The following is a 14,183-nucleotide window of genomic DNA, read 5'->3' on the forward strand; positions in this document are numbered from 1 at the left end:
TAAATTTTTTTTGTGTTCAATAAAGTACTCAAACCTCATCCAGTGCATTCAGATCATTCTTTAAATATTCAATACAGTTTGTGCTACATATTTCAAATAAACTTTAAATCATGGTAAAATAAGGTGGAATAATTTGCAGGGCCTTCATGAATGCAAGACATGTGATTGTGTACACTGTAGGGCAGACGCAACTCCCTTGGCTGCAAAAACGCAGCTGAGCTAATGAGCGTTTGTTATTTGCTAACTGACGTGATTCCTTATGCCCAATCGAAAAGCCTTTTTAATTCCCATCTTAATCTGTGAAATGTCACTGGAAGAACCAGCTCCGAGTGTTGCTGCTTTGACTTGCTTGTTTTGACAAATGAAGAGATTGGGCCTAAGCTTATTTGTGAGCTGAGTCACATTAGCCCCACGTCCCTCTGCGGAGGGGGATTGATGGAACATGGAAGCGCATAAAGGGAGCGATGCCTCTTACAAATGGAAGCAGATGCTTACTGCTGAAGTCCTGGGGAAGGGATGTGAAACGGTCATGTAGCCTGTGGCCTAAACTGCCTGTTCAAACAAGAAGAGACTGGAAATGTGACGCCGGGTGCTAAAAGCTCTGCAAAGGCCATGTTTAAAAGTCTCTCTTAAGCATCATCTAATGCCTTCAAAGACCCCTGAGACCGCACCCATGCAGATATAGCCTACTGCTAGTGTAATGGGCTCCATTATCATCCATCCATTTTGTAAACTGCTTACTCCTTGTCAAGGCTGAAGCCTATCCCAGTATGCACTGGGTAAAAGGAAGGAATACACCCTGGACAGGTCACCAATCCATTGTAGGGCCCACACACCATTCACTCACACATTGAGTAACGGAGTACCCGGAGGAAACCCATGTGGATATGGGGTGAGCTAGAAAACTCCACAGAAAATACCTTGGCCGGGATTCACTCAACACCTTCTTGGCTTGAGGCAAAAGCGCTATTCGCCTCCATTATCATATCAAAAGGAAATCTGGGAAGCTTGGTTTGGTCTGTCACACTCTTTTGGTTTCTCATAACAGAAATGCTAGGATTGCTGCAGGCGGAAACACAAGCGCTGCATGTTAACACACATTTCAGAAAGAGAGTAATTGAGACAGTTTTTTCTCTCTGTGTTAGAATATGGAGACATTTACAGGCATGCATTCATTACCACCGTTAAACCTCTAGGTACCATTTACCACTCAGCTGTAAGATTCATTACAGGTGATAAATCTGGCACACATCACTGTCTTCTTTATGAAAAGGTTGGCTGGCCCTCTCTGTCTGTGAGACATTGTCAGCACTCTTGTTTTCATCTATAAAGCCCTGCAGGGTAGGCCACCAGCTTATCTATCTTCATTTCTGAATTGAAATTATCACACACGCTCACAAGACTGGCTTATACTCCAGGTCGCCAAGAAAAAGTCTGACCTAGGACAGACCGCTTTGTGCCCCTCATATTTGGAACAATTTGGAAAAAATAAATAAATTTAAAACTTCAAAACACTTTCAGACCCAAATATTAAATTGTATTGATTTTGAATGTAATTGTTTTGATTAATGTTTTAATTGTTTTATTACTGCTTTATTTATTCATTTATCTGTTTATTTGTTGTAATCTTTTTAACATTAATTAAAATTAAAATGTAATTAAATATAATGTGTCCGTATGGTTGGCTTCCATGCCTTATTCATCGCCTGCACAGTTGGTTAGAGCGCTCATGGTCTCAGCATACTGTTTAAATGTATGAGCACATGACACAATCATGGCTGTGTTAATCAGTGGATGTCATCAGCAATGTGACGTGCACCGCACACGGTGAGGATGGGCGTGGCCCCGAGGCAGCGCACAGATGGGAAGGAGGAGAGAGATTCTTCCGGAAGCGGTCGGTGCTCACCGGCCTGCTCCAGGGCCACCATGGTGGACTGCTCGATGAGGTCCCTCTCGATGAAGCAGCGGAAGTCCTCGCTGTACACGCTGAGGTCGGGCAGCTGGAAGGTGTAGATGGGCATCTCCAGGGGCAGCTGCTCGCTGTTGCACTCGCTGGCCACGTGCGAGCGCGCCAGGGACACGATGGCCGAGCTGGCGTGGGAGATGCCCCGCGACAGGCGCTTCTCTGGAGGGAGGAGAGAAACGTGCCGAAATGCTCGCGTCAGAAGCAGCCAAGATGCATTCTGCTGCTGATCGAGGACATTGCAACGACCGGTCAGCAGACCCAATAACACCATGTTGTCATCATTGGAGGAAAATAAAACGCGGATACAGAGCTGTGGGGAAGGAACTGGCCGAAGCGCAGGTGCACTACCTTGAGCATTGTCCTCCTGCCTCTGGCACGGACGCTCCACCTTGGCCAGGTGTTGGGGCGTGTCCCGCTCAGGGGGCTTGTAGTAGCGGCCCTCGTTGAAGACCTGTGGCAGGTTGGCTGTATGAACCTGCCGGAGCTGCTCAAAGTCACTGAGAGCCGCGCTCACATCCCAGTTTTTACCTGCACAAGAAAAACACATGTAACACAGGTAAAATGATTAAAACACAGGTAACACACAGATAAAACAATGAAAACAGTTACAACGCAGGTAAAACAATGAAGACACTGATAGAACAGGTAAAATGCAGGTAAAAGGTGTCAGGATCAGCAAACCTTTCTTCACCACCATTAGCTGTCCAGAGCTTGCGGTGTGCCCTTATGCAACTAGCACCCTGCTAGCCTACTGCCCCGACTGTGACTGAAGCAGAGCACTGCAGAAGTCTTTTACCAAGCCGTCACTACGCTCACAGAAAAGAACACCCCAAATAAGCTTTGGGTTAGCCTCTGGATGCCATCCATTTTCAGTTCTGACAAAAGTCGACTAAATGAAAACTGGATTTATAACGCAGCTAAGCACACGTATTGTATAACATTAAGTCATGCTGCATGGTGATCTGTGTAAACCTGGTTTAAAACACCTTGTGAAAGTGGTCAGGAGATATTCTACCTGCGAAGCAATCTGATTAGAAACAAACAGCAGGAAACTGAACAGTGAAATAACATCCTTTCTGTGGTTGATACTCTGGCTGAAGCAGAAAAGCTGTTCACAGACAGATATAAAAGACAAGCCAGCAAACAGGCAATTAGTTGCAATATTTCTGAGTTAAAAACTTCCTGCTCATGGTGGTAAAAGTAGGCCCATATATGACTAAAATGGCCACAAAGCAGCTCCTCCCCCAGTCAGCACATAATGCAGGCCTAGCCACTGTCACCCTCGCGAGGTGCGATTGTTTTCTGGTTGCCCGTTTGCACACTCATATCAGAACATCATTGGCCAACAACAACTTCTCCCATTGAACCACCAGGAAACCATTTTACTTTTTGCATTTTATGCTGTAAAAATGGGATGCTAGCATCTGTGCTTGTCCTTTTCACTTCTCCCACACACTAAGCCAAATACAATTCCACAGTGACACAAAGGAAAGGCGTGAGGAGGAAAGATGCAGCTTTCTGTCGTGCTGTATAGATTAGATACAATCTGTACAGAGAGGGAGAGTGGGAGGGAGAGTGAGAATTCTGAAAACAGATTCACTATATAGTACAACAGTAGCCAAACCATTGATTTCCTGAAGTGCAGTGAGGATGCATAAAATCTTCCGTGAAGCACCACGTATGTCTGTGAACCCCTTTGAAGAAAATAATATCTGAAATCTGTATGGTATGGAAAAATGTGAATGAAATATCCTTCCACTGCAGGGAAGGCATATGTGATGGTTGTAAGAGTTGGTAGTGACAGAAGTATAGAAAAACTGTTTCTATCAGATATTTAAGATTCATTTATGACAAGCGGGTCCCACATCCCCACAGTGAAGGGCCCGAAGACTGGGGCGAATGCAAGCACTGTTTACGGCCACTAGATGGCATGTCTTTCCACATATAGCTTTCACATTGCTTATTTGCTCAGTCGGCACTGTCGTCCAGGGTAGCCAAACTAAGTCCACTGTTTTTACACATTACTCAGTTATACAGCTGGATATTTAATAAAGTGTTTGGAGTAAAGGGTGTCACTGACGGGCACTATGGCATTAGCAGTGCCTCACCCAGGATTTGAGCCTGCAGCCACCCATGACTCATATACTATGTCATATTGCGACTCTCACACAAACAAGCTCACACACACACCCATGCACATGACATACGGAATCGGACAGCCTCTCATACGCATACGTACACACTTGAACAGTGACACGTATACACACGCAGGCATGTACAAATGGAAATACAAACATATACACGCATGCAGACATGCACACATGTATACACTCGTATGTGCATGTGTATACTTTTGCGTTGGGAAATGCAAACATATTTATGCATACACACATGTCTACACATGCACATATGTACATATACCCAAATACATACACACACATATATCTAATCACACACTGGCAACAGGTCTAAAGCAGAAGTGTTTATGACCACACTTGTAGACAGTTAATGAGCCTGGCCTTTATCATTCACAGTGAGGGGGGGAGGAGATTACTGCACTGAGCTCTGGGAGAGTGACAGCTCCTCAAACAGGACATGACCACTGCCTCAGGGCTCCTCCAGCTGCCATCTGCTCTCCCTCACCACTGACCTGAGATCAGCCACCCCCACTACATCTGGTCATGAGACCCACCATCACCACTGACCGGAGATCAGCCTCTTACTTTATCTGTCCATGAGACCTGAGGATCAGCCTGATTCACCAGATTCTCACTCTTCCCCTCACTGCACCAGGCAAAACTCCCATTAATAGTTTCATGTATAATGAAATAAGATATATATTCGCATTGAAAGTATTAGTAGTATAAAATGTGATTGACAGGTGGGTAAGCACTAGCCAATAAGATTTGAATGAACAAAAGGCTGCCATCATTTCAGATGACGGAAGTGGCGATCAAGCTAAATAAGGGGCAGTTACGCATGTTTTCCTAATGTCACACTTACGGTAAAGCCTTACTCTGCTTCACATCGAATTGATTTGCGGGATTAGGCTGTTGGTGACGCGCTTTATTTCCACAGTGCTGTTGACGGAGTGTGAGCTGGCTGGTGAATGGAGAATGGGAGGGTGGCGTCTGGTTTGTCTCCAGCTCTCCATCAGTGGGGCTTACCCTAAAGGCTCCTCAGTTTGCTGACTGCAGTAATTATCAGTCGCCAGCTTTCCTGTACACAGTTGGCAGGAAGCTGGATGTATAACTAGCGTAGACAAAAAAGAGCTGAGACATTATGTCAGCTTCCCAACAATAATATTACCTCTGGGCGTACAGACGTAGTGCCTCACTCGGTGCATTGTTGTATTTAGGGCTTTTACGTATGTTTGCTTCTTTATAAGTGGTGAGTTATGATGGGGGATATCACCACTGAGGATCAGAGCTGAGGGAGACATACTGTACAGTACACAGAGACACACACACACATGTTCACACGTACCACACTTACTGCAGACACAAGTACGCACATTAACGCCCACACACGAACACCTATGCATTACAATGACAACTTTGCGCGCACACACACACACACAGTCTAATTACTGAAAAGCAACTATCTGTAAATGCTGCTAAATTAAATGATGGAATCAAAAGTCACAATTAAATGGCTACTGTGTGGGTGGATCACAGGAAGTGAGGAAATAGGATGTGTGTTGAATTGGCGTTTTCATGCTCTGCATCATGTGACTGAGGTGAGCATCACCACGGCATCATCCTGCCAGAACAAATGGACGACAGGTCCTGAACTTTAGATCAAGGTTTCCACCTTGGTTTCGAAATGCCCCCCTCCCTTTAGCTGGGAGCGAACACCGCTCTTATCCTCCCCTCCTGTTTTTGCCATTCGTGCCAGTTTTCTCATCCTGTCCTTGCTTTGTTCGACATCAGATCAACCCCCCCCACCAGAGGCAGCGTACGCTACCACGCTCAGACTGCGAAACCTCAGATCACGCGCGGCAGTACCTCTGAACAAATCGATGCAAATCGTATCCACTACATTGATTACCGCGTCATTTAGCGGGCCAAATCTGAAATGCAATTAACGCTTTAATCCAATGGCTGCTCTGTACAAATCTGACACACACTATCTGTGCCAGATTAAAGCAAGCATTTCCTATTTCCAATCAGTGTCCACAAGTATGCACAGCACGAACAGTTTCTTACAGTCCATCGATTTTACTTTGACGCATTCAAAGGCTCTCACACCAAACTGAAAATGACAATTACAAGCTCTTTCTGACTATTTTATTTATTGCTACACAAATACCTAGCCAACGATACAAAGCTTTTGTCAGTTAAAATTATAGAACTTTGTACTATAACCCCTTTATCTGAAAAGACTTTATTTTTGTCTGGGCAAAAACAGAGCACTGATCCAGGTGTGTTGGACAGCACTTGAGCCATGCTTGCTCAGTCATGCTGATGGATAATTGAATCATTTCATCTGAATGAATCCTTATGCACAAAAAAATGAATAAAAGAGAATGTGGTGTCGATTTCTGAATTCAAACTGGCCCTATCTCTTCCTCGCACTGAGCCTGACACAGTGGCAGTTGCCATGGCCACCGTGATGAGTGTCCTTGACAGGTCTGTGGAATGAGCGTGGCTCTAATTCCCCCACCGGTTTGAGTCTGTTAAACCCACCCAGATTTGTTGACAGTGCTTTCAGCACTTGCAGTGGCCCCAGTCAGCGGCACATTTCTACATTATGCTAGCTTTGTACAGGCCACCACCTGCTGTGAATCAACAACAGGTTTTTGAAGCTCATGATTTTTTGTTAATAGCATTGCTATAAAAGGCCTTTTGTCAATCAGCTGGAGTACTTATGAACCTGATTTACATCATATCCACCCTGCTTTTTTTGCATGGACATTACAAATGGGATTTGGAAAATTATGCCACTGTACATAGATTTCAGAGGTGCACAAACTCAAAACCAAGTATCTTCCTGCCTGCAAGTGCCCTCTGTGATTACTATGCAAATCCCACTGTTTTGGCTGTGTGTGCTTTTCCAGGAGATAGCCTAATCCATGAGTGAGCTTGTCAACCCCTGTGTCAGTTACATTCTATAACCACAAGAGGGCTCCCAGGGCAGTTCCCTGAACAATTATCTGAGAGAACCGTCTGAACAGATGAACTTGATTTTTTTCTGAAGAGCATCAGCAGAGAATGAGGCTTCTTAGCACTGATGGTGCTAGCGTGTGCATTTGAAGTGCAACACGCCAGATGTTCAGCAGCGTTCAGCAGTGTTCAGCAGCGTTCAGCAGCGTTCAGCAGCGAGCTGCAGAGCCAGCAGTGTGGCTCAGGGCCCGCGCTCCGAACCTGAGGAGGAGAAACCCCAGCGGGAAGACAGCGCCATGCTGATCCACGCCAAAGGGATCCCGACCCCTCCAGCCACAGACACCATTCATCAATCAGCCGGCCCTGGATACGAGACCAAAACCGCCTGGGAGCTCAACCGCTGTAGCGCCGCACGCGAGCAGCAAAACACCTTCCACACCCACCTGGCAACGAGCCAGCCTGCACGTCCCACCCCCCCTCCCCGTCACATTCTGAAGGCTCTGTGAGACATTTAGGACCAGGTCACCGACCACTTGGGACGCTGTGAGGGGGCTGTTAGTAATTGGGGTGTGTAGTGGGGCGTGGGCGGGGCTAGCGGAGTGAATCATGTGCTGGGGCGAAGCCAGTGTTCTCTCGTCTGCCTGCGAGCACCATCAACAGGAATCAGTGCAGCATACACAACCAGTTCTGCGCTTTGTGTGAATGTGGAGTCAGTACAGCACTGCTGGTGGACTCCGGGCGGCTCACAGCTTTATGAAAGGGAATGCCGACCTGCATAGGCACACACAGACAGCACATGGGGTGAGAGACTACTGCGGGTTCTTGAACCTGCGCACCATCTCGGATCAACCGATCAAAAGAGTGTGCTGTCCGTAGCGGGAGTGCTTGCAATTGGTTCAAGACGGCAAGTCACCGATAAGGTAGCTCCACCCATGTTGGGGTTCATGAAGAACCCGCCCTCCCCCGGGCACACCAGGCGTGCGTGTAGCAGAGGTCGCGTAGCGGTCATGCAAACAAAATAAATCCCCGTTAAAGCCGCGGGGCGTAGCGCCGCTCCGCGACCTTGAGAATTCTTCTCAGCGGGAGGTGGAGAAGCAGCCGCCCGGTCACCGAATTTTGACCCGGCGCGTGGAGACGCCCCTCAGTGGCCGCCCCCCCCCCCCCCCCCCCGGCCTGCCATGATTTACATCAGTCAGGAAAAAGCACCTTGCCTGCTGCAGGCACAGTACAACCCCAGTCTGATGAGCAATTTCAGTTCTATTGCATCAATGTGTCTGTCATCCCAAATGCTGCTGCAGCTTCCAGTCCTTTGTTCACAGCCTGCTTCTACACTGACAGTGTATTCCTGCGAGCTACTGCAGGTTTGAGCCCCATCACAGCCACTGTTACCAGAGACTTCACAGCCTCATACATGTAAAGAAAACTCCCATGTAAAAATTCAGGAGGGAAAAATAAGAAACAGAATGTTGGGAGTATATTTCCCTTCTGCAGACTTTATGAACATGTGCGTTTGATGATAACAATAAATCGGCTTTTGCTTTCCTGGAAGCAGCCTAGTTCTTGTTTTTTTCACCAGCCTTGTGGGCTACAGTACGTTACATAACCGCAAAGTGAAAACTGTTGAGTATTTCATATGGAATCTAAATTAGAATCCCAAGGATATGATCTCTAAGGGTGCAGAGATTTTTTAAAGCAGTCTGCGGGGTACTCTTTATTAAAAACATTCCTGTTTTGATTTTGCAAGGTGCATGGCAGAGGGGAATGAAGTTTGAAATAATGGCCTCGTCAGTGTGCGTCTTCAGCTGAACGACAAAGGCATTGCTCTGAAATCTCTTTTTTCCCCTTATTGAAAGGACAATACATTTCCAGTTTTCTTAAAAAAAAAAAAATAAAAAAAAAAAAATTAATCTTCACCTTATTTCTGTTTTGCGCACCAGAATTTCCACCAGACCCGCCTGGGCTGGGAAGCACGGTGTCTTCACCCCTTAATGTGTGAGCACAGCTTGGCGTTAGAGACAAAGTCCACCATCTTGAGCTCATTCTCTCCTTACAATATAAGTGAGCAGGTTTCATTAAGGCGGGAGCTGCTCTCTCTCCTGTTCCTCGCGCATGGAGTGTCGGAGCGTATGGCGACATGTCCGCAGAGCGCACGGCGACATGTCCGCGGAGAGGGCCCGTTAAAACCCCGTTAGTGGATGACCGGCGCTCATCCATAACTGCTCCGGAGCAGTCGGGTTGGCGCAGCTGTTCAGTGAAAGCTCTTTCACGCTGCCATTCTGTGCGCTTGCCTATTTACAGGGAAGCTCTCGCGTGCGTGTGCACGGTACGGGTACGGATACGGGCAGCGCGGCCGGCACAGACCAGCACGTGGAATGGCCGCTGTGTAAAAGCACTGCTGAAAGGCCTGATGGTGCTGGGCTACAATGCAGAAACAGTGGCTATAAAGGACTGTGATTGCACTTATGGACTTTGAATCCCAGGCAGCAGGGCACTTTCCACATACCCACTAAAGCAGGTACCCAGCTGGAATTGCTTCAATCAGTATTTACTATTACGAATGTAATAGACCTTTATTTAACCAGGAGGGTCAATTGAGAAAAAAATTCTCATTTACAATGACACCCTGCATAGTCCCAAGCTGCATATCTTTGGACTGCGGGAGGAAACCCATGGCAACATGGGGAGAACATGCAAACTCCATGTAGAGAGGATCAGGGTCGGTCGAGACTCCAACCCAAAACCTCCCCCTTGCTAACTACTGTGCCGTCGTGCTGCCCAACGTAGGAAGACGATGTGAAAAACATAAGCTGCTGTAAATCCAATGAATATGGTCAACATGTAGGAACGTGCAAAGTGGAATACTGGTGACTGTAATCACCCGCAGTTAGGCTTTCTGTGTGTTTTATGGGGTGAGCGGGCCTTATGAGTGTACTGGGAGGGGCCCTGATCCTAAATTAGTGCTGGAATTGGGAACAGGGGTGCCCCTTGGCGACGGAGGAGGGTCGTGCGTAAGCTAGGCAGGCCCCTCAAAGTGCAGGCAGGCCCAGGCGGACGTAGCCTAGCACCACAGGAAGAGCTGTGGAAAGCCACTTCCTACCCACAGCCATGACAACGGTGGCCCTGACTACCAGTATTTATGAGCTGGTACGCTGTTCTGTTCTGCCATTTGTCTCATCAATGTAATGTCAAACACGACAACACGTAGGTACAGTTCGTACAGACAAGACAAGGACTTCCTCTTCCTGTTCTTCATTATTATGGTGCATTTGATAAAAGACTGGGATTAAGAGTCACGAGTGTCCTGGCACAGGCAGACAACAGGCTATTATACTCATGTGCACGCTTCCTCCTGTAACAGAGCTTAAAAGGCACAGCTGATGACGGTTTGCAGGCAGAGAGAGAGGCGATGTACAGCAGGCGATTTTCAAGTAAAAATATGAGCCCCTTTGGTCCCCCGTGCCTGTTTTCCAGACTAAATTGGACTCTGGTGTCAGCTTAATGTGGTAATGCCGTGAGATTAGAGGCCCTCGGCGAGTGCAGACGTGCTCGTCCGCTGCTGCGCTTGTCCCTAACGTGCTCTTAAATGGAGAGTGCTGCACAGTCCTCATTCTGCGCGTCGGTGAAACAAGCCAGTGAATGGCTGAGAGGTGCAAGAGAGATCATGCTAACAAGTAAGCCTCGCCCCCTTGCTCAAGCCCCACCCCCGCTTACTCGCCTAATTGGTCTCATCGAAACTCTTATGTCTACCTCCCCGAGGTGCTGTATCTTATTGAATGCTAATCACCACATCAGACTGTAAGGCAGAGGTGTAATACGAACAAACAATGGAAAACAAACTGCGGCTGGCCAGGAAACAGGACAGGTTATGCCGTTGTCATGAGTTATTATGGGGGGGGAGACATTGAACTCCCGCAAATGACTGGTCCAATCTGTCTGGACCCCAGACTGGATTCATGATAACAACAGACTAAATTTATATATAAACAATAATCACAATTTTTAACCACAGTGAAGGGGGGAGAGGGCTAACCTAGCCTATACCGCCACTATGCATAACGCCCAGCTGAGTGATGCACCAGAATGCTCACCATACATCGGCTGAAGTGGACCGAGAGATGAGGCGGATTCTCACTCTTACCTTCCAGCAGGTCTCTTGCCAGACCAGGTTCTGCCCCTGTGGACCGAACAAAGTCTGACAGGACCGCGTCCATGTCCAGAGTCATGTGACCATGTGGATATGCTGCCCAGTGAGCAGCCGTAGCCTCTGTGGTCGCCAGGCTTTTACTGGATCATCTGCAAAGAGAGGAGGGCAGGAGAGATGGTCAACTGCGCAATTAAACAGTCAAACACACCAACACCTGCACACAAACACACACACATGCACACGCACACCCACGCAGCAAACCACAATCCACAACAAAAGGGACTGCAAAGCACAATGCACTAGCTAAATATCAAAGAAAACTGTTAGATCATCTCAAGTGCATTCGGGGCTGTTCACTGATGAATCATACCTTATAATATATAACATGTCAGTTTGAGCTGGAAAATGACTCATTTTCCTCCCATAGTCAACCCCAGTGGCTTTCACTCCCGTACCCCACATTCAGAATGTTCTCCACCTGCATTCCACCAATCAGGCCTCCGCCTGCTACAGCCCTGGATTTAGCTTGCCCCCGGGGGCCTCTGACACCCGCTTGCAACCATTTGGTATTCCTGGTAGGGCTGGAGAACCGTACTGTTTAGTTTCTGTGGCTGCTGAAACTACAATGTCGCCAAGAAAAGGACAGTTATTGTCCCTTATGTACAAAGACACCCTCAGCCCACTGTGCCCAGAGGTCAACGGAGCCGCTGTGGATGCAAAGAATGGGATAAACATGAAACGCTATGAAGATGTCTCCTGCGGCTCCTCGTGTGCTATAACAGCAGAGCTCCCACTCACCAAACAGAGTACAGGCCCATTAATGGCTAGATATCACGTGTGTACCTGATTGAGCACATTCACATTGTTCAAAACGTGCACTGTTTCATCCACATTTACAACACAGGCAACAATGACTATTTTTTACCTGCATGCAGAATGTACCTGAGCTGACCAGACACACAGACAAAAAAAAGACAAAGAGATAGAGAGAGAAAGGGAGGAAGAGAGTGAGATTAATGAGAAGAAACAGACAGCTGCAAGGAGAGCGCGAGAGAGAGAGAGAGAGGCACCTTGATAATTCTGCAAAAAGAGAGAGAGAATGAAAGATTCTCTGAAAGATAAACCGAAACAAATTTATGTGAGAGAGAGTGTGACTGGGAGGCCCAGTCAGGAGGCAGACAGTGCAGTGCAGCATGCCCTTGCACACCTCCTATCACCCCCCCGTGCCTCTGTTCCTCTCCCCATTTGCATACTGCCGACAGCGCCGGCACACTAATGACCTCCAATCAGCTGCAGCCACCAGCCACGCTGCTCGTCTCACTTCCTGGGTGGCACACAGTGCCGTCTCGCACTGCCCGCGCCCTGACTGTGCAGTCCGCTCTAACCTTCCCCCAGAGGGCATGAGGGCTGAATATCTGCCTCTTATCTGTGCGTTACGGACCAAGCCTGACCCATTTTAACAAACAAAAGGTCACGCAAATTCTGTTCCAGAGTCACGCAACCGTTCCTGCAGTTTGGCCGTCGCTTACCCAGAAGGAACAGGGGCGTGAGAGGAATGCCTGAAACGCACTGGCTGCTCGTGCAGGACCGGAGCCGCGGTTTCTGCTCCGCCGCACCAGAGCGATGGCGGCTGGCGGGCCGCAGCTCGGCAGGGTACACGGCGATCCGGAGGCCTTTACTGCCCTCAGACACGAAACAGCTCTCACAACCCGGCCTGGAATCCTGGCACAGCGTCCCCCCCACCACCCCGTCCTGCCCGGGCTCTCCCCGTCCAAACGCACATCTCTCTGGCACTCCAATCCAAATCAGCACAAATTTAATCACTGGCACATTAGCGGTTCCCGCTCACAAGCTGAGTGCTCACCATCGCAGGAATCCCTTGAAGTCTGATGGGCCGGATACATTTATCTGCCTGACGATACGCGCGGTGGAACTGATTACTGCAGTTACTTACATTGGCCAAGCGGGCAGTAGCGCTGTGCAGTGGGTCTGGGCCTGCAGGTTTGAGTCCCTGGGAAGGCACAGCTGTTGGACCCTCTGACATGGCACATAAACTAAATTGCTAGAGTATATATCCAGCTGTGCTAATGGACACAAGGTCCAGTAAAAGCTTGTGTAAACTACTCTTGGTTTTGACCCAAGTGAGATTCAGGTCAGATGTGGCTTTTTGATGACTCTGGATCAGGGAATCAACAGCTGGACAACATTTCTAACAGTAAGACTCCAGGGTCAAATCCTGAGACAGTCTGCTGAGGACAACCAACGTGACAAGACACTGTGGTGACCCATTCCTCAAATCCAACGGACAAGAAAAGAGACAGCTTTGATGCGCTTGATCTGATCACAAATATTCACAGCTACCTGTAGCTGTCTTTATAAAGTGGAAGCGTACCACTGTATTACTCTGTAGCATACAGCTATCAGATCAAACACCCCCCAAATAAATAAATAAATAAAACATAAGACAAAGCCACATATCACACATTGGCTAGTATCATTTCTAAGCAAACTCTGTCTTCATTTAGCAGCAAGACAAATATCTCTGTTCTGAACAAAAAAGATATTACATGTATAATTCTCTTCATATGAAAACACCAATCAGGTTTAGGTGACCTACATACTGCAGGTAGTTAGCATTTGTTAACATTGTGTTGCTGGGGCGCATCGTATCTTTGCCATAAAAAATGGAGGAGTGGACGCACTCTGACCATTACAGACATGGTCAAAGCGACACTTTATGTAAAGCTGCAGGGATAAGTCACAGGATTACAGAGTCAGAGGGGATTCAATATGGCTTTGCTTTTCTTTTTTTTTTGTTGAGTTTTTTAAAGTTATTGTCCCATTTATCATATTTTAACCTAGTTTTTGAAGAGCTCACTGCAGCATTACAGGAACAAGAGAGCAGTGTCAGGAAAACCCGTTTTCTAAAAATAACTCCTTAATGAGTGTCTGAAATGGGGACTTTGCA

The 14,183-nt window shown here is 47.5% G+C and overlaps 1 protein-coding gene across 1 annotated transcript in view; it reads right to left on the reverse strand.

Annotated features, from left to right (window-relative positions):
• Positions 1-14,183, reverse strand: part of LOC118215515 (OTU domain-containing protein 7A-like) — a 72,468-nt gene that overhangs the window by 26,105 nt on the left and 32,180 nt on the right. The window contains exons 3-5 of the mRNA XM_035396409.1: positions 11,210-11,364; positions 2,315-2,494; positions 1,907-2,125 (exon numbers count right to left, since the gene is read on the reverse strand). Coding sequence (XP_035252300.1) covers positions 1,907-2,125; positions 2,315-2,494; positions 11,210-11,294 — 484 coding nt within the window. The 5' untranslated portion in view covers positions 11,295-11,364. The remainder of the gene's footprint in view (positions 1-1,906; positions 2,126-2,314; positions 2,495-11,209; positions 11,365-14,183) is intronic.

Source organism: Anguilla anguilla, chromosome 16, assembly GCF_013347855.1.
Source record: "Anguilla anguilla isolate fAngAng1 chromosome 16, fAngAng1.pri, whole genome shotgun sequence".
Classification (NCBI taxonomy): Eukaryota; Metazoa; Chordata; class Actinopteri; order Anguilliformes; family Anguillidae; genus Anguilla; species Anguilla anguilla.